The sequence below is a fragment of the Uranotaenia lowii genome, chromosome 1, assembly GCF_029784155.1.
Source record: "Uranotaenia lowii strain MFRU-FL chromosome 1, ASM2978415v1, whole genome shotgun sequence".
NCBI classification, from domain to species: domain Eukaryota; kingdom Metazoa; phylum Arthropoda; class Insecta; order Diptera; family Culicidae; genus Uranotaenia; species Uranotaenia lowii.
In genome coordinates, this window is record NC_073691.1 from 80,978,208 (window position 1) to 80,997,174 (window position 18,967).

The following is an 18,967-nucleotide window of genomic DNA, read 5'->3' on the forward strand; positions in this document are numbered from 1 at the left end:
GAAAATTAAACAAACAATTGAACAGCAAATTAAAGATTATTTAGCGAAAGGATATGCCACTAACGATGAACTTAAAAATAGCGATCCTCGGGAATTGTTTTGGTGTAGTAATAAATCCCTAGAAACCGGGAAAAGTATGCATGGTTTGGGAGGCTTCCGCCATGGTAAACGGAGTTTCGTTAAATACAATGCTGTTGAAAGGACCTGATCAGCTCGTTGCATTGCCTAGAGTTCTTTTTCGATTCCGTCAATTTGCAATAGCAGTAACGGGAGATATAGCAGAAATGTATCACCAGATTCTCATCCGACCACAAGACCAACAATCTCAACGATTTCTTTGGCGATCAGTCCCGAACAAAAATCCGGAAGTATTCATAATGCAGGTTGCGACGTTTGGATCTACGTGTTCTCCCGCATCCGCACAATAAGTAAAAACCCGATTTAATACACTTTACAGTGGATTGTAGCCTTTCTTACAGCCTGTAAAATATATTTGGGTACATATAAAACAAAATGAACTATGAATTATGATTAATGAATTTCATACGCAATAAATCCAAAATGAATTTAGGAAATAAAGATTCAAAATTTTTATTAGGATAAAAGTATTTTTATATAATCATAATTTTCATATAAATTAACCTTTTTGAATGACTAGATTCTGGAATATCATGTATGATTTCGTTTCTATGACATTATAATCTAACTCAATTTACTCCTTTTGGAGTTACAGCATATGATATCTTCAAAATGGAAGGGGTATAAAAATTAAGAATACAATTTGAAAAAAGATGCCTGACCATGTATTTCAAATAATTCAACCTCTCAAGTATATGAAACAAATATATAAATAAAATTATTGGATAAAATTTCAAATGCTAGAGTAAAAAACGATACCAAAATGTATAAAATCGTTACAATAAATTTTGAAAATTAAAAATATTGAAAATTTTGAAAGCGAAGTATTTTTAATTTTGTTATTTTGAGATTTTTATTCTGTTTTGTTAATTTAGTCTATTTCGTTAATTTTGTTAATTTGGTCATTTTTTAAATTTTGTCAATAATGCCAATTTTATCAATTTTCATGATTTTGTCAGCATTGTTAGTTCAGTAAATTTTGCCAATTTAACCAATTTTCTAGATTTTGTTTATTCGTCGATTTTAACAATTTTCATTTTCAAAATTGAAAATTCTGTCAATTTTGTCAAATTTGTCAATTTGGTCAGTTTTGTTAATTTTGTCAATTTTGTCAGTTTTATCAAATTAGTCAATTTTGTCAATCTTGTCAATGTTGTCAATTTTGACAGCTTTGCCAATTTTGTCAATTAAGTGCATTTCGTCGATTTTGTCATTGTCAATTTGGCCAATTTTTTCAATTTCCTTCGATTCTGTCAAGTTTGTCAATTTTGTCAATTTGTCAATATTGTAAATTTGGTCAAAATTTAGTCAATTGGGACAATTTTGTAAATTTCGCCAGTCAATTTTGTCAATCTTTTCAATTTTGTCAATTTAGTGAATTTTGACAATTTGGTCAATTTAATCAATTTTGTCACTTTTGTCGATTTTTGCCAGTTTTATCAATCTTGTCAATTTTGTCAATTCAGTGAATTTTGTCGATTTTGTCATAGTCAATTTTGTCAATTCTGCCAATTTTCTCGATTTTGTCAATTTTAAAAATATTATCAATTTTTATGATTTATGATTCAGCTATGTGAATTTTGTCAAATCAATGAATTAAGCCAAGTTTTTCAATTTTGTTAAATTTGTCAGTTTTATCAATTTTGTCAATTTTGTCAATTCAGTGAATTTTGTCCATTTTGTCATCGTCAATTTGATTAATTCTGCCAATTTTCTCGATTTTGTCAATTTTATGATTTTTTCAACTAAGTTATTTTTGTCAAATCAATGAATTATGTCAAGTTTGTCAATTTCGTCAATTTAGTGAAATTGGTCTATTTAGTCAATTTTTTTCAATTTTGTCGATTTTGTCATTTTTGTATTTGGTCAACCTGGCGAAAATGGTTAATTCGGAGTTCTTTCCTGTTTCTTCAACTTTGTCAAAAATGATTATAAGCTTTTAAGCATTATATGCATGTTCCAAAAAAAATCCCAAATGCTTCAAACTCTACTATGGAGGGCTTGGTGGCGCTACTGTTTGGTTGTCATCTTCCATTGGCTTCAGCAAGTGAAATTTCAGATTGACCTCCTTTTTCTCTAGACACCAACCCCAACAACAACAACGCAACGTTAGATCTGAAGAGAGGAAGAGAAAAGGGAACAAAAAAACAAGCCCGAGAGCTTAAAGCTCGAGAGGATTCAGTAGCATTTGTCTTATTGGATTTAATTTGCTTCCACGGGCGAAATACTCTCCTGTCGTTGCTGCTTAAGAAAAAGCTTCGTAAGCACGAACGGCATGTGAGAAGATGAGAGGACATACATCGTCCGCGTACCCGTGTTGTTTTCCCCTTCTCAGAGCAATCTTCCTGAAAATAATGTTGGGCGAAGTTACTATCGCTTACGTACCATGCAGTGTGGGCATGACGTACTCATCAACGACTTCATCTATTTCGGGGTAGTACCCCTTGGTGAAAACCATTTTTATGATTCAAATTCGGGGCTTCGGTTCCGAAATTTTTGTAATGGATCGGTATCACGCTGATCCATATAAATTTAAAAAAAAATCATTGGCCGGGAAAATTCGACCTGTCGTCTTCCTCCCACACGGTGTCTGTCACGATGACATCTAACCTGAGTGGGAGTGAAGCCAGTCTGTCCTCCCTTTCACACATCGACAGGACCATACTTTCAGATAGCAAGCGCGTATCTATGACGTCACATATAAATTGACGTCATATATACAATAATCTTGATTTTAGTGATTGCTGGTTGTGGCTAGCAAGCCAAATTGACACGTTTTTTGGAGTGATTATTTGATGATAATTACTATGAAAATTTATTTTTCGAACTATTTTGTTTTTTTTTCTTTCTTTTATACATTGAAGAGGGAAAAAAATCAAATTTTTTAAGACGAAAATCATTTTTATTGTACTTCCCAGTTTCGCAAAAACGTGTGGACAATGTTTACAAAAAATCACACCAGCACACACAAATACACTGACATCGTCTGAACTCGTCGAGCTGATTCGATAGGTACCTATAAAGGTATATCTAAGACCCAAAATTAAGGATCTCCCAAATCGACCGATAACTATACCTTTCTGTAAGAAAGGCAAAAACCGTAATGCCATGGAGTTTGCTGAGAAATATCCGAGAGCTGCAGAAGAGATTATAGACAGTCACTATGTAGACGACTATATGGGAAGCTTCGCCAGTAAAGAAGAAGCTAAAAAGGTCGCTGTTGAAAATTTCAAAATTTCAACTTGAAATACGTGATGTTCACGCCCAAGGTGGTTTCAAAATACGAGACTGAAAGTCCAATTGTCCCGAAGTTATCGTAGTATTGGAGGAACAAACAACCAGCAATCCGTCGTGCTTTGGAATTAATCCGACGAGTAGCGAGAAGGTGTTAGGCATGCAGTGGCTCTCCGGGGAAGATCTCCTAGCCTACTGCATCTCATTTCAACCAGATTTGCAGAAGCTTATTACTAACAGAAACAGACCTACAAAGCGCCAAGTGCTTAAGTTTCTGATGAGTGTGTTTGATCCTCTGGGATTGTTAGCAGCGTTCGTGGTGCAAGGAAAAGTGTTGTTGCAAGATGTATGGCGTGCAGGAACAAAATGGGATGAAGAAATTGATGACCAAGGTTTTGCGAAATGGATACGATGGACTGACCAATTTCAATTGATAACGGATCTGAGAATTCTCATGTGTTACTATCCCGGCGCTACCGAACTTCAGTACAAGTATTTAGAACTCCACATATTTGCTGACGACAGTGAAGACGCTTATGCTGCAGTTGCCTTCTTTCGTATTCCTGTTTCTCATGATTCCTTCCAATGCTCATTGGTTTCGGCTAAGACAAAAGTAGCTCTTCTGAAACACTGCTCCATCCCTCGTTTAGAACTGCAGGCGGCAGTTCTGGCGACTCGTTTAGCAACGTTCATCAAAGAAGGTCATACCTTGACAATTCACAAAATAGTCTTCTGGTGAGACTCTAGCTTGGATGGATACGCTCTGATCATCGACGTTATAAACAATTGCTTGTAGGGTTTGAGATCTTAACGACAACAACGATCGCTGACTAGCGGTGGATATCACCAAAACTTAACGTAGCAGATCTAGCAACAAAATGGGGTCAAGGAGGCCAACTGAATTCAAAGAGTCCCTGGTTTCGGAGCCCTGAATTCTTGAAATGGGATGAAAAGCCCTGGCCTAGACCGAAATCAATTTTGGCTACCAACGAAGAGATGAAACTTTGTGGAATACATCATGGTATTACTGTTCCAGTACCTATAATATTAATATCTCGTTTGGGAAGCTATCTGTACCTGAGGCTTGTAAAGCGACATTTTCTTTGCAGCCGGGACCGTCAATCAGGAAATTCCTGCACACCAAAACGAATTAAAAAAGTTTTACCACCAAGTCCCTCCTAATATGCATCCTTCAAATTTTCCTACTATTAGAATCACCACAAAATCATAGCCGAGATCAAAAACTTGCTATTTATAGGATTCCCAAGAATCCTCATAGCTTCCGAAAACATCAATTTGATTTGATCTTAACTTCAAGCACCATTCGATTTCAGGAGTCTTGAAAATGATGTGAAAATTGAACATTAAAAACATTTTGAACGCCATTCTTGAAAGGTCACTAGAACAAAAAATTCTCACACTCCCCAAAAGGGGGAAAAGATGCTCAAAATAAAACGATAAATAAACAGGCACATATTTCACACCGATTATCCACACCTAATCCGGCGGGCGTTATGAGCCATTTCGAAATCATCTTCATCTCCCAACATCAGTGTGTAGGAACGGCTCAAATCAAATCAAACACTCCAGCAGCTCAAAATTGCATATTTATTCAACGAACGAAAATTGTTATTTCAGATGAGTTTCTCCCAATTTACAGTTTTTTTCCTTCAGCTCCCCAGCCCTCCACTCGATTGAAAACTGATTGGCGGCTACAAGTTTTTTTATTTTTGAGCAACGGAAAGTTAAAAACCTGAATAAAAAATAAAAATTAGAAAAAGGCTTAGGAAAAGTCTAGGGCACAGAAAAAACATTTTTATTGAGTTGAACAAGTACTTTTCTAAACTTTTTTTTGCCTTTCAAACGAAGTAAGAAAAAAACTCTGCATTGAGGTTTTTCTTTACAAAATTACAAAACTAGATTTACAAAACTTAATGTTAAAACTTTATTTGAAATTTGTTTTAATTCAGAATACCAATACAAATTTCAAAAGTTTATTTTCCACCGCCTGGAAATGAGTTAACTGCATTTACGATTATTTAAGGAAGACGCTGCCGTTTGATTTCTGGGGCAGACGTCTGAATTCCGATGAATTTCCGTACAGCTTCCACACCAACTGAATGATTCAGCAGCACAGGTGGATGGACTGGGGAATGGATCTACGAATGGATTGAGTGGTCGGTTACTTTTGAATTTATTTTCTTTCTTTTCCCCGAACAATCATCGTCATTAGCTGGCCGCTAACCGAACTGGCGGCGCAAAGGGGTTTTGCGCTTTCGACAGGTTGATCTGAGATCTGATGTTTTGAGCCGAATTCTGTTATGTTACCTACTTACTTTTGCTTCGGCGGCCCAAAGCCAGCCGCGTTGTCTAGCTAGGAGGGGAAAACAAGCGTTGTTGTCTGACTGACCTAATTTTATATAAAAAAATGCAGTTAAAATTGAAGTAAGCAAATAATAATTTCAGCTGATCGCAAACGTATTGGCGGGAATAAAAAATAACAATTTTATTTAACGTGAAACTTCAGATAAAATAACATATCAAGTGTAAATTCTCCAAGCAATCAGATTATCTCATTTTCAAAATTTTAAAATATTAAAACAAATCATTGTCAAAATTCTCGAAATTGTCGAAATTGTCAAAATTGTCAAAATTGTCAAAATTGTCAAAATTGTCAAAATTGTCAAAATTGTCAAAATTGTCAAAATTGTCAAAATTGTCAAAATTGTCAAAATTGTCAAAATTGTCAAAATTGTCAAAATTGTCAAAATTGTCAAAATTGTCAAAATTGTCAAAATTGTCAAAATTTTCAAAATTGTCAAAATTGTCAAAATTGTCAAAATTGTCAAAATTGTCAAAATTGTCAAAATTGTCAAAATTGTCAAAATTGTCAAAATTGTCAAAATTGTCAAAATTGTCAAAATTGTCAAAATTGTCAAAATTGTCAAAATTGTCAAAATTGTCAAAATTGTCAAAATTGTCAAAATTGTCAAAATTGTCAAAATTGTCAAAATTGTCAAAATTGTCAAAATTGTCAAAATTGTCAAAATTGTCAAAATTGTCAAAATTGTCAAAATTGTCAAAATTGTCAAAATTGTCAAAATTGTCAAAATTGTCAAAATTGTCAAAATTGTCAAAATTGTCAAAATTGTCAAAATTGTCAAAATTGTCAAAATTGTCAAAATTGTCAAAATTGTCAAAATTGTCAAAATTGTCAAAATTGTCAAAATTGTCAAAATTGTCAAAATTGTCAAAATTGTCAAAATTGTCAAAATTGTCAAAATTGTCAAAATTGTCAAAATTGTCAAAATTGTCAAAATTGTCAAAATTGTCAAAATTGTCAAAATTGTCAAAATTGTCAAAATTGTCAAAATTGTCAAAATTGTCAAAATTGCCAAAATTGTCAAAATTGTCAAAATTGTCAAAATTGTCAAAATTGTCAAAATTGTCAAAATTGTCAAAATTGTCAAAATTGTCAAAATTGTCAAAATTGTCAAAATTGTCAAAATTGTCAAAATTGTCAAAATTGTCAAAATTGTCAAAATTGTCAAAATTGTCAAAATTGTCAAAATTGTCAAAATTGTCAAAATTGTCAAAATTGTCAAAATTGTCAAAATTGTCAAAATTGTCAAAATTGTCAAAATTGTCAAAATTGTCAAAATTGTCAAAATTGTCAAAATTGTCAAAATTGTCAAAATTGTCAAAATTGTCAAAATTGTCAAAATTGTCAAAATTGTCAAAATTGTCAAAATTGTCAAAATTGTCAAAATTGTCAAAATTGTCAAAATTGTCAAAATTGTCAAAATTGTCAAAATTGTCAAAATTGTCAAAATTGTCAAAATTGTCAAAATTGTCAAAATTGTCAAAATTGTCAAAATTGTCAAAATTGTCAAAATTGTCAAAATTGTCAAAATTGTCAAAATTGTCAAAATTGTCAAAATTGTCAAAATTGTCAAAATTGTCAAAATTGTCAAAATTGTCAAAATTGTCAAAATTGTCAAAATTGTCAAAATTGTCAAAATTGTCAAAATTGTCAAAATTGTCAAAATTGTCAAAATTGTCAAAATTGTCAAAATTGTCAAAATTGCCAAAATTGTCAAAATTGTCAAAATTGTCAAAATTGTCAAAATTGACAAAATTGACAAAATTGTCAAAATTGTCAAAATTGTCAAAATTGTCAAATTTGTCAAAATTGTCAAAATTGTCAAAATTGTCAAAATTGTCAAAATTGTCAAAATTGTCAAAATTGTCAAAATTGTCAAAATTGTCAAAATTGTCAAAATTGTCAAAATTGTCAAAATTGTCAAAATTGTCAAAATTGTCAAAATTGTCAAAATTGTCAAAATTGTCAAAATTGTCAAAATTGTCAAAATTGTCAAAATTGTCAAAATTGTCAAAATTGTCAAAATTGTCAAAATTGTCAAAATTGTCAAAATTGTCAAAATTGTCAAAATTGTCAAAATTGTCAAAATTGTCAAAATTGTCAAAATTGTCAAAATTGTCAAAATTGTCAAAATTGTCAAAATTGTCAAAATTGTCAAAATTGTCAAAATTGTCAAAATTGTCAAAATTGTCAAAATTGTCAAAATTGTCAAAATTGTCAAAATTGTCAAAATTGTCAAAATTGTCAAAATTGTCAAAATTGTCAAAATTGTCAAAATTGTCAAAATTGTCAAAATTGTCAAAATTGTCAAAATTTTCAAAATTTTCAAAATTTTAAAAATTGTCAAAATTGTCAAAATTGTCAAAATTGTCAAAATTGTCAAAATTGGCAAAATTGTCAAAATTGTCAAAATTGTCAAAATTGTCAAAATTGCCAAAATTGTCAAAATTGTCAAAATTGTCAAAATTGTCAAAATTGTCGAAATTGTCAAAATTGTCAAAATTGTCAAAATTGTCAAAATTGTCAAAATTGTCAAAATTGTCAAAATTGTCAAAATTGTCAAAATTGTCAAAATTGTCAAAATTGTCAAAATTGTCAAAATTGTCAAAATTGTCAAAATTGTCAAAATTGTCAAAATTGTCAAAATTGTCAAAATTGTCAAAATTGTCAAAATTGTCAAAATTGTCAAAATTGTCAAAATTGTCAAAATTGTCAAAATTGTCAAAATTTTCAAAATTGTCAAAATTGTCAAAATTGTCAAAATTGTCAAAATTGTCAAAATTGTCAAAATTGTCAAAATTGTCAAAATTGTCAAAATTGTCAAAATTGTCAAAATTGTCAAAATTGTCAAAATTGTCAAAATTGTCAAAATTGTCAAAATTGTCAAAATTGTCAAAATTGTCAAAATTGTCAAAATTGTCAAAATTGTCAAAATTGTCAAAATTGTCAAAATTGTCAAAATTGTCAAAATTGTCAAAATTGTCAAAATTGTCAAAATTGTCAAAATTGTCAAAATTGTCAAAATTGTCAAAATTGTCAAAATTGTCAAAATTGTCAAAATTGTCAAAATTGTCAAAATTGTCAAAATTGTCAAAATTGTCAAAATTGTCAAAATTGTCAAAATTGTCAAAATTGTCAAAATTGTCAAAATTGTCAAAATTGTCAAAATTGTCAAAATTGTCAAAATTGTCAAAATTGTCAAAATTGTCAAAATTGTCAAAATTGCCAAAATTGTCAAAATTGTCAAAATTGTCAAAATTGTCAAAATTGTCAAAATTGTCAAAATTGTCAAAATTGTCAAAATTGTCAAAATTGTCAAAATTGTCAAAATTGTCAAAATTGTCAAAATTGTCAAAATTGTCAAAATTGTCAAAATTGTCAAAATTGTCAAAATTGTCAAAATTTTCAAAATTGGTAAATTTTTCACAATTATCAAAATTGTCAAAATTGTTAAAATTGACAAAATTGTCGAAATTGTCAAAACTGTCGAAATTTTCAAAATTAACAAAATATAAAAAAAACAAATTTGTTTTAAAAAATTACACAAAATTCACAAAAATTGTCACAAAAGTTTAAAAATGAAAAATGTGGGTTTTTCGAAGAATTCACATCTTGTTTATATCTGTTTGCCAATAACGAAGGTCTTTAATTCAGCGCTATTTTTCCGAATTTTTGTTTCACTTCTCCTCACTGGGTATCGATTTCATCTCATTTCCTTTTTCACTTCAACGCTGACCCTTCGGCTTCAAAACAGAGGTTCGATTGAATTGATCATCAATTAATCATGTTTTGTTTTGTTTTCTGTTTTTTTTGTTTCCATTTTCACCTCCCATTTAAACCGTTCCCGATCGGAAACGTGTGTCCACAATCAATTCGATCAATGTTTGATTGTGGGTCAATTGTTCCAAAATACGCCGGAAAGGAGAGAAAAAAATAAGTTTGAAAATAGAAATCCGAAAACAAAGAAAAAACCCCCTGAAAAGGGCAGAGGAACGTTTTTCCCAATTTTCGATTCACCTGTGCCGGATCCAATTCCGTCGAATAGAAAAGTGGCAGAGAGGACTGGAAGGTAGAGGAAATCAATTCTGTAAGGTGTTTTGCGAACCTTGGATGGTGTTTTAGTAATTTCTCTGTCCGCGCGAACATTTTCGATGGTGTTCATGTTCGCAAGTTTCCGATCGAATCAAGATTGGCACACCGGAAATGTTGCAATTTGGGATGATTCGTGTATTTATTTCGCGTTTCCGACGTGCTTCAATCATTGGGTCAATTAATTGAATTGGGCAGAGTGGGGAGAAAAATAAATTGGTATGACGTTTGTAAGGCAAAATGAACCCTAAACAAAAAGTACTCAATGAATGTTATTGGAAATTGATGAAAATATCACATTGAATTTTGAAATTGGATGCTTATTCCAGATCCTAATGGCGGTTCACAAATATCATACAAGACCCTGATCCTGGCTTTTGATTGCGGAATCTTATGCTTATATATCCTAGATCCTGATCCTGATCCTAAATTTTGATCAAGAAAGCTTGATTTTAGACCTTGACTTCGGAATCGGAATACTTGATCTTAAGTCCTGATCCGACATTATGCTGCCTGATCCTGATCTTCAACTTTTATCTTAAAGCATAGCACAGTGGTCTGAAAGGGCTAAAAATTGAACTTTTTTCCTAGCGCCTCTGTCTTTCATCTTATCGCTTAAGTGTTCTCAGGACATTTTCTTCTTTACACATGCTTCATAACTTGAAAGCATAAAAATTTGTCAAAGTCTTATATGAAAAAAAAAATGATAATACTTACTTTTTCGTTTCAATAGATAGAGCTTTACTTTATACTACAAAGTTGTTAAATACGTAAAAATATGAAACTTTGTTGAAAACATCAGAGCTCTATCTCTTTTCAGAGCAGAGATATAGAGGTTTTGTTTTGGAAATTATTCTAAAGTTTCTTAAAAGTAGTTTTTTTTAAATATAACTATAGTTAGATGAGAACATATATATGCTTGTTGTGCTCAAATATGAGCTTGTGAAGACAAATGGCGGCCACACCACGGATTGACTCACGGAATCGAGATCCTAACGCAACATTACACTCGATAACAGAACACTATCAGCAACTTCTAGAAACACATACTTACACTCTAACAGTAACAGTAAAAATGGAATAAAGCAAGTCCGTGGATCCCGAGGTATGGCGCCTCAGAAAATCAAGAGGCAAGTAAATGGAGTTTGAATCCTAGCGACCACAATGTTACTGAGCAGCAGAAAAGCAAATTACCATGAACAATTGCTGAATACATCCAACATGAAAATTCTATGAAAACGCATAAATTCAAATCTGATGATCTGGTATTGAACATACTAGGACAATCTGTGAGTAATCCGCTAGTCGTGGCTAACGTTTTTAACGAGTTGTTCACTTCAATCGAACAGCATCTTGCCAATCAACACCACACATCAGGGAATATTCATGAATATGGCCTCAGTTGAAGAAGTGATAACGGTCATATCCAAACTAGATTCTACAAAAGTTCCTGGAGTAGACAGCTTCCCAGTTTAAGCACTTAAAACCCACACAGAGAGATAGCTCCTATTCTTACTTCGAATTTCAACGATAGTCTGTGTATAGGTTCTCTGTGGTATAGGTCAGTATCCCGAATACTTGAAGCTTGCTGTCGTTAGTCCCGTTTTCAAATCTGGCAATCCCAAAAAAAATTAATAGCTATCGACCTATCTCTGTATCATCGACATGGATTTTGCAAAGGTGGTTCTACATAGATAGCTGTTCTAGAATAAGTGAACAATGTGTCACACAACCTACACAACGTAGAGATAGCTAACCAAATTTCGTGACAGTCACTTGATCCTGAAATTCGGAGGATTTTTCGGTCATCGTTTTTTACCGCGAAACATTTTTTGAAGCATACGGAATAAGAGGCGTAGTCAACGATTTTATGCGGAGTTATCTTCACAATCGACAACAAGTTGTTAAGATTAAAAAAAAACACTTTTTTTACCAATCCCCGATTACTGTAGGCGTACCTCAAGGGCGCAATTTAGGCCCATTACACTTCTTCATTTACGTGACCGATTTTCCAGAACTTCCTCTGTGTGGTTTCCCAAAACTATTTGCGGATGACACGGTACTGGAATACTCGAATAAGGATGGACAAACAACAATAAGTGAAATGAAAAAAGATCTTGATATAGTAGACAAATACCTCCAAAATAATTTGTTGAAACTAAACACCAATTAAATGGAGTTTATAGTTTTTGAGGAATTTAAACTTAGCTGCCTCCGCATCCACCTTTGATCCACAAGCAAAACGAAATAGAAGAGGTTTCCGATTTTTAAATATTTAGGTGTTCACTTGGATAACCGTTTATCCTGGAAGCCACATATATTTAACCTTATTGAAAACTGTGCTCCTATTTGTGAAATCATTCGTACATTTTCATACTTCATGCCAAGACATGTCTCACTGAAACTATACAAGAGTTTTGTACACAGTCGATATGCGTACGTTATAAATGCCTGGGGACACACAAATATATCCAATTTATCGATGTTGAAGGTTCAGCAGAACAGATGTTTAAAATGAATGTATGTATGTATGTATGTATGTATGTATGTATGTATGTATGTATGTATGTATGTATGTATGTATGAGAACCCACCAGTGGCTGATAGGTCATTCGACCCGAGTCGGCACGGGAAGTCTTGATCGCACATTCAAATATTGTTCACGCTTAGCTCATCAACAATAATTGCAGCACAACCGAGGGTTCCGTTACCACTGGCTTGGGACAGATTTGACTCATCTTACTCCTTTCCAACTGTTCGAAACAAATAAAGAATCCTGCAAAGGTGTCTAACTAACCTACTCAAGATTCCAAATTTGCCGAGATACTCCGGCTGGCTTGAACCCACAATCCATTGTATATCAGTTTTCTGGTCGTTTGATGACCTGTCCAATCCCCCCGCGAATTCCCAATAACAGAGTTAAGCAGTTATGAAAATATGAGTATAATTTGAAACAAAGTTACACATTTTAAACATCTTACCATTTGAAAAGGATTCTAGAGTTTCTTTAATTAAACCGGAGAAACACTCTGCCTCATGAAACAGCTGACAGAATTCCGGGAAGATTGAAATTTTGAATGGTTTGGATGTTGTTCATACGATTGAACCAGTTGATGCTTGATTTGAACTTTTTCACTATCCACTATTTCTCCAATTTTACACTTTTTCGGTATCAAAATTGGCAGGAGCAAAAAATCTGCTACTTTTTATTCAAACAACGCCTACTCAGCGAATCACATCTTGTTTTATATATAAATATATAAATTTTATAAAATGTATTTACAAGTACAAAAAAAATGAAAAAAAGTAATTGTGTGAATTTTGTGAAATATATTAAAAACCTCGACTTTTTTGTTATTAAAATTCGAAATTTCAAAGCATGAAAGCAAATTGAGATATTTTCTGAAAATTAGTTCATGTCATCTTTGTATTGCAATTCGAAACTTCAGCTGCATCTCTCATTTTATAGTGATGACTATTGATTTATGTTGTAACTTAATTTTAAATCATGCTCACAAAACAATTAAATTTGAATAATTTTAAGAAAATTTCATTTTTTTATCATTCATTTTTGAAAGGTGTAGCAAAACACACCGAGTCAGCTAGTGAAATTTTAAATCAAGGGATCCACCGGAGATAAAAATTATAACTTTTTTGCTAAGCATTTTAGGGATTTAATTTTTTCTACAAAGTTGTTTATCTTACCAAAATACACAACTTTGTTGAACAAGTCAAAGTTCTACAGTTTCATCCTAAGCAGATATGATAAAATAAAAAATACCTTGAAAAAACAGTATTTCGAATCTGAAAAGTTGTAGGTCAAAGCTATTAGCAGTCCGTAGCACACTTAAAACACGCCAAGATCTATAATCGCTTAGTAAATTTTGATGTGTTTGGAAATTGCTGAAGCTCTAAAGTCTGTTTCACATAGAATCTGGTCGGATAAAATAGATCATTTCTCCGCAAAGAAATAACGTAACAAAAGTAAAAATGTCATTTTGTAGGGTTTTTATTGCACTTTAAGGAAAAAAAATACATAAAAATCAGCTTCTCGGATGAGTTTTCGAACTTTTTTTGTGATACCACCCATCATTTTCCGCACAGTACTGCTGGTAACCTCATTCGCCATCTTGTTCCACCACTTTTCCATTTGAGTGGGTTTTTTCATGGTTCCGCCACATTTCTTCAGTTTGCCCTTAACTATTGCCCAATATTTCTCGATGGAACGAAAATCCGGACAGTTTGGTGGATTGATACTTTTTTCAACAAAATCGATCTGGTTCTCCTTATACCACTTAACGACATCTCGGCTGTAGTGGCAGCTTGCCAGGTCCGGCCAGAACTTCACCGGACCTTTGTGGGACCGAATGAATGGCAAAACCCTCTTCTGGAGACATTCTTCTTTGTAAACATTTCCATTCATTGTGTCCCCAGTGATGAAAATCTTAGTCTTCTTCCCACAACTACAGATCCCTTGCCAAATCATCAATTTACGAGCAAATTTATTGTGAACTGATCGAATTACCTTAGCTCGCAGCTCCCGGACATATGTTCCACATTTACGTCTGGTTTGTTTTCCTCGATCCACCGTAAGGGTCTTCCGGTAACGTTGCAGCACCGAATTTACAGCATATTTTGGATATTTCAGGAATTTCGCGATCTTTACCCATGCAGAATTTTCTCTCACCTTTCGCGTTCCATCGTCGATAACTTTTGACTGACTGCTTCAATCTTGATGAAATTTTCACCCCTAAGTAAACAAACCATCCGGATCAAAACACTGTCAATAGATTCACGATGTGACAACTAGGGGCGCTGCAGTAAATGAAAAGATGCGACTAGATTCTATGTGAAACAGACTTTAGAGAAAGCATTTAGTGTAATTTTTAGACGGTTTTAAACAAAATGTTAATTTTTTACATTTTTATAACACAAGCCTATGCGAATTTGTTTTTGATATTTCGAGGAATCATTTCCAGCTGAAATTTAAGGACTGAACGAAATATTTATAACATGAACTTTGGTCGAATATTTGTTTCTCAACTTTTTGGGGTCTCTTAACACGTTTGTCGCCATGAGACCCATATTCGGGTGACGGGTATATTTCCTGGGAGGCCCCATCACATCATAAAACGGGGACGCTCTCTTACTCAAGTTGGTCTCTCAGTTTGCCACATGTTGCAAATCTTGGAGTTCTATTTTTTTTTTTGTTTCGATTATAGTCGTTTTACCATCTTTATGGCATTCACGACTTTATCAACGTTACAGTTGGCGGATCGTTATTGAAAAACTTATCCGGTACAACTGTGTTCGATGTTTACTCTTGGGCTCGAACTCGCGGACATCGGCTCAGGAGACAACAGACTTGCCAACTGAGCTATATCTCAAGCCCGATCTTGGAGTTCTCCTTCTTTGCTGTCTAGTAGTTAGTACAACCGACTGTTAAAACAACCAAAATGAGCGTGGCGACGAACGTGTTAAAGTCGCTTTCCTGGATTTTTCATGATACAGCCCAAAAATGTTGGTCAATGAATTTATTCACTGGAAGCTATTTTAAAAACCACTCGACAGATCGTCACAAAATGTAAACATGTAAACAATACTAGCGAGGTCATTCACTGAAAATTTCATCAATCTTCATACATCCATTCAAAAGCTATGCATGAAAGAAAGAATTGCATTTTAATTTTGAATACACTCTGAATTAAATCGGAACATTAGAGCCGATATGTAATTTAAATACAAAGGGACGAGGTGAAGATACTACATAAATAAAGAGGCACCATGTTTCGATTGGAATTTTGGATTAACGGTCAGTGTCATTCCAATCGAGCAAAACCAAGCAAGCTTAAGTCGTGAAACTAAATTACGTGTAATCGATTATTTGTTTATTAAAAAAGTAAAAGTATCTTTCTTTTTGAAGTTCAATGTTGTCGACCTAATCCAAAATAATGAGACTTTCGTTCGATGCCTGCCATCAGGTTTTAGACAGTCACCTTATTCACTTTCTTCGGCTCAGAACGCCAGTTTTCTTTGAACTGCTTCTCGCTGCTTACAATTTTTGGGTCTTCTTACGGGTTTTCTTAACTATCGTCCAATATTTTCCGATTGGGAGTTCTAGGAAGTTCTGGTGTGTTGGGAGGGCACAACCTGAATGTTGTTAGCGCCTTACCACTCCATGGCCTTTTTTCATAATGGCAGGCCAATACAGCACATATAAGTCATTTTTCTTCAGGAAAGGCAGCAAACGCTTTTGAAGACTGTTTTACGTAAATTTCCTGGTTGACGGACCCAGCTACAACGAAAATGTCGCTTTACAAGACTCAGGTAGAGATATCTTCTCAAACGAGATATTTCTTGGCAAACTTTGGTGGTTTTATATGCTTTAAAATGTCTACCATCCGGTTGCTGTATAAAACTCTTGTGCCGCAAGCTGTCTGAAGTCTGCCTTGGCGTAGGTTTCGTCGTCCATTACCACGCAATCAAACTTTGTCAACAATGTTCATTGCGATTAACAGTCACTACTTTTTCGTACGTCGGTAGTCCGGATCGTTTTTAAGCTTCATGTAGGGTTGTAGACGTTATTCCCAACTTATCGGCAACATCTCGAAAGGAGAGATTGAAGTTTCGCTTGAAAGTGCTAGCCACTCTTCTGTTCGTCACTGCGGCTCCCGGATTTAGATTTTCCTCAGATCCCGGCTTCTTAGTTGTCGAAATACGTTCCCCGAACACTTTAATTGCTTTGAGAACAGTTGATTTCTCTTGCTTGGACGCCATTTTGAAAACTGAAGACCTAATGTCGAAAACCAAATAAAGGCATCATTCTACACACACACACATACACCTACAAAATGAGGGGTGCTCAGGTTTTTTTATATACAGGGTGACAAAAAAGTCCGGTCACACTTTTATGGGTTCGCCTATAGCCTACACGTTGCATCTCTCTGGTGCCATCTATATGTCAAATGAAAGGGCTAACTCTGCTGCCCAAAGTGGCAGAGTTTCGTTTCTGTGCAGTTTGTTTACATTGAGTTGTGAGCCATGGCAGAGTTAAGGGCAGCTGTTATCGCTGCTCGGTTTGGCGCGCAGATGACGAGATTATTTTTTCGGACGAGAAGCTGTTCGTTTTCATTTCGAAGGATGAATGGCCTCCGTCGTCTCTGGATCTGAATCCTCTGGATTATTTCGTGTGGGGCTACATGATGTCGAAGCTGAACGAGTATAAAATAACAAACTTGGAGCAATTCAAGCGAGTTATCACGAAAATCTGGGACGAGATGCCGATGGAGTTGCGCGCCGCTTGCGACGACTTTCCGAGACGTCTGAAGCTGGTTCGATCAGAGAAAGGTGGTGTAATTCCGAAAAATCGTCTGTGAAGTATCTTTATGAGTTACTGAATGAAGCTATGAAAGCCAAATTCAGATTTTCTTCTTTTTCTTTGAAATATTGAGATTTTGCTGTGTGACCGGACTTTTTTGTCACCCTGTAAATGATTAGAAAAAATACACAATTACCCATTGGAATGTCTTCTAAAGAAACAACTTTCGTGACTTGAAATTCGTTCGAGAATTCTAATCCGTGCCCCTATAGTGCTGTCGTAAAGACGTAATTCGACCTTAAAAATAACTAAACCATTGTTTTCCATGTATTTTCCCCTTTGCAGATGAACCGACAGCAGCGCCACAAATCGCCGACACCGGTGCCGATTCCGCCGTCGCGGAAACAGTCCCGATGCCGGAAGCCATCATCGCCCCCGGAAGCTGTCGGTTTCCTGGAGCACCGGCCCACAGCACCGTCACGTTCACGGACGATACACTCGGCAACGGTGCCGTTGCGTCCTATTCCTGCGAGCGGGGCTTCGAACTGCTCGGACCGTCCCGGCGCGTCTGCGACAACGGCCAGTGGATGCCGGAAGGAATTCCCTTCTGCGGTAAGTAAATTAACGGTGATTAACAATCACCGACCCCCATTATTCAATAAACAAACTTGCTCGTTTTGGGGGACACTACGCCGAACTCTGAAAATCGCGTGGAACTAAGACCATATAATGGAGCAATAAAATAAAATAGAAAGTGCTTACCGGCTTACCTCCATTTTTAGTACACAGGGGTAGATACGTTTGCCATTGTTGACGTTTTTTTTCTCTAGCGTTGGAGTGGGTTCCAAATTATCGTCTGTTCTCTAGGAACGTGGCTGCCTTCCGTAAGTCACGAACCCACTACCATTTCTTCAACAGAACCAAATGGCATTTCACTTTGTTTTAATTTTATAATTTATGAACTCATGGTCGCGTACACTTGCCTGAATGGCTGGCTGCTTTATGAGCCTCTAACTTCCCGGCCGGTCGTAAAACCGTTTCATAAGTTTTGCTTTTCGCTGCTTCCGCCTGTTTGAAAAACTTAGTTTGAAGAGGACAAACTCCTATCTGGACCATAAATTTGGCTTTCCGAGTCCATTTTCCGGCAATTTGGAAGGGCCTGCTTATGCTGTCAAATTCCTATTTTCCAATTAAAGTTGTATAATCGTAGTAACCTGTCAGTGGAACGTAAGCCGAAGAATCCGCGATGCCAGGTAAATGGTTGACGTTTTGTAGTTAGGAAAAAAGGTAAACAAAAGGGTGTAAATTTTCGATGATTTTAAAACTCATTTTACTACGGATTTTTACTTCAGAGATCTCTTAAAAAGTAAGTAGAATTAACTTTTAGGTCTTCTTCTAGTGTTTTAAATTATTTTTTGAAAAGTATTGATAGCTACTAAGCGATAAATTGAGTTTCAAAAACTGGTGTTTTTCTTGCTATTGAAAACACACCTAAGTATTTTAAAAGTTTTTGAATGAAAAATTGATATTTTTACAAAAACATTCATCCAAAAAAAATGTTGGAGATATTTGTAAGCTAAATTTACGAAAGTTCTGTTTTGAAAAGCATTCTATAACAAGAAAAAAACCTGGTTGAAAAAACTGGAATTTTATCCTGATTTCTGTTAACCAAAGTAACAAATTTGATGTTTTTTTTCTGGAATTAACGGAGTGTTTGAGTTGTTTTTTGTACTGGAAGAAGATTTGAAATTATTTAGATTTTTTATAGATTTATTTTACAGTTGTATTTCATTTATGAAAAATGC

The 18,967-nt window shown here is 34.4% G+C and overlaps 1 protein-coding gene across 5 annotated transcripts in view; it reads left to right on the forward strand.

Annotated features, from left to right (window-relative positions):
• The window catches only part of LOC129753378 (uncharacterized), a 202,755-nt gene that overhangs the window by 97,106 nt on the left and 86,682 nt on the right, over positions 1–18,967 (forward strand). For all 5 annotated transcript variants that reach the window (XM_055749225.1, XM_055749216.1, XM_055749199.1 and 2 more), the window contains exon 2: positions 17,508–17,774. In XM_055749225.1, coding sequence (XP_055605200.1) covers positions 17,508–17,774 — 267 coding nt within the window. The remainder of the gene's footprint in view (positions 1–17,507; positions 17,775–18,967) is intronic.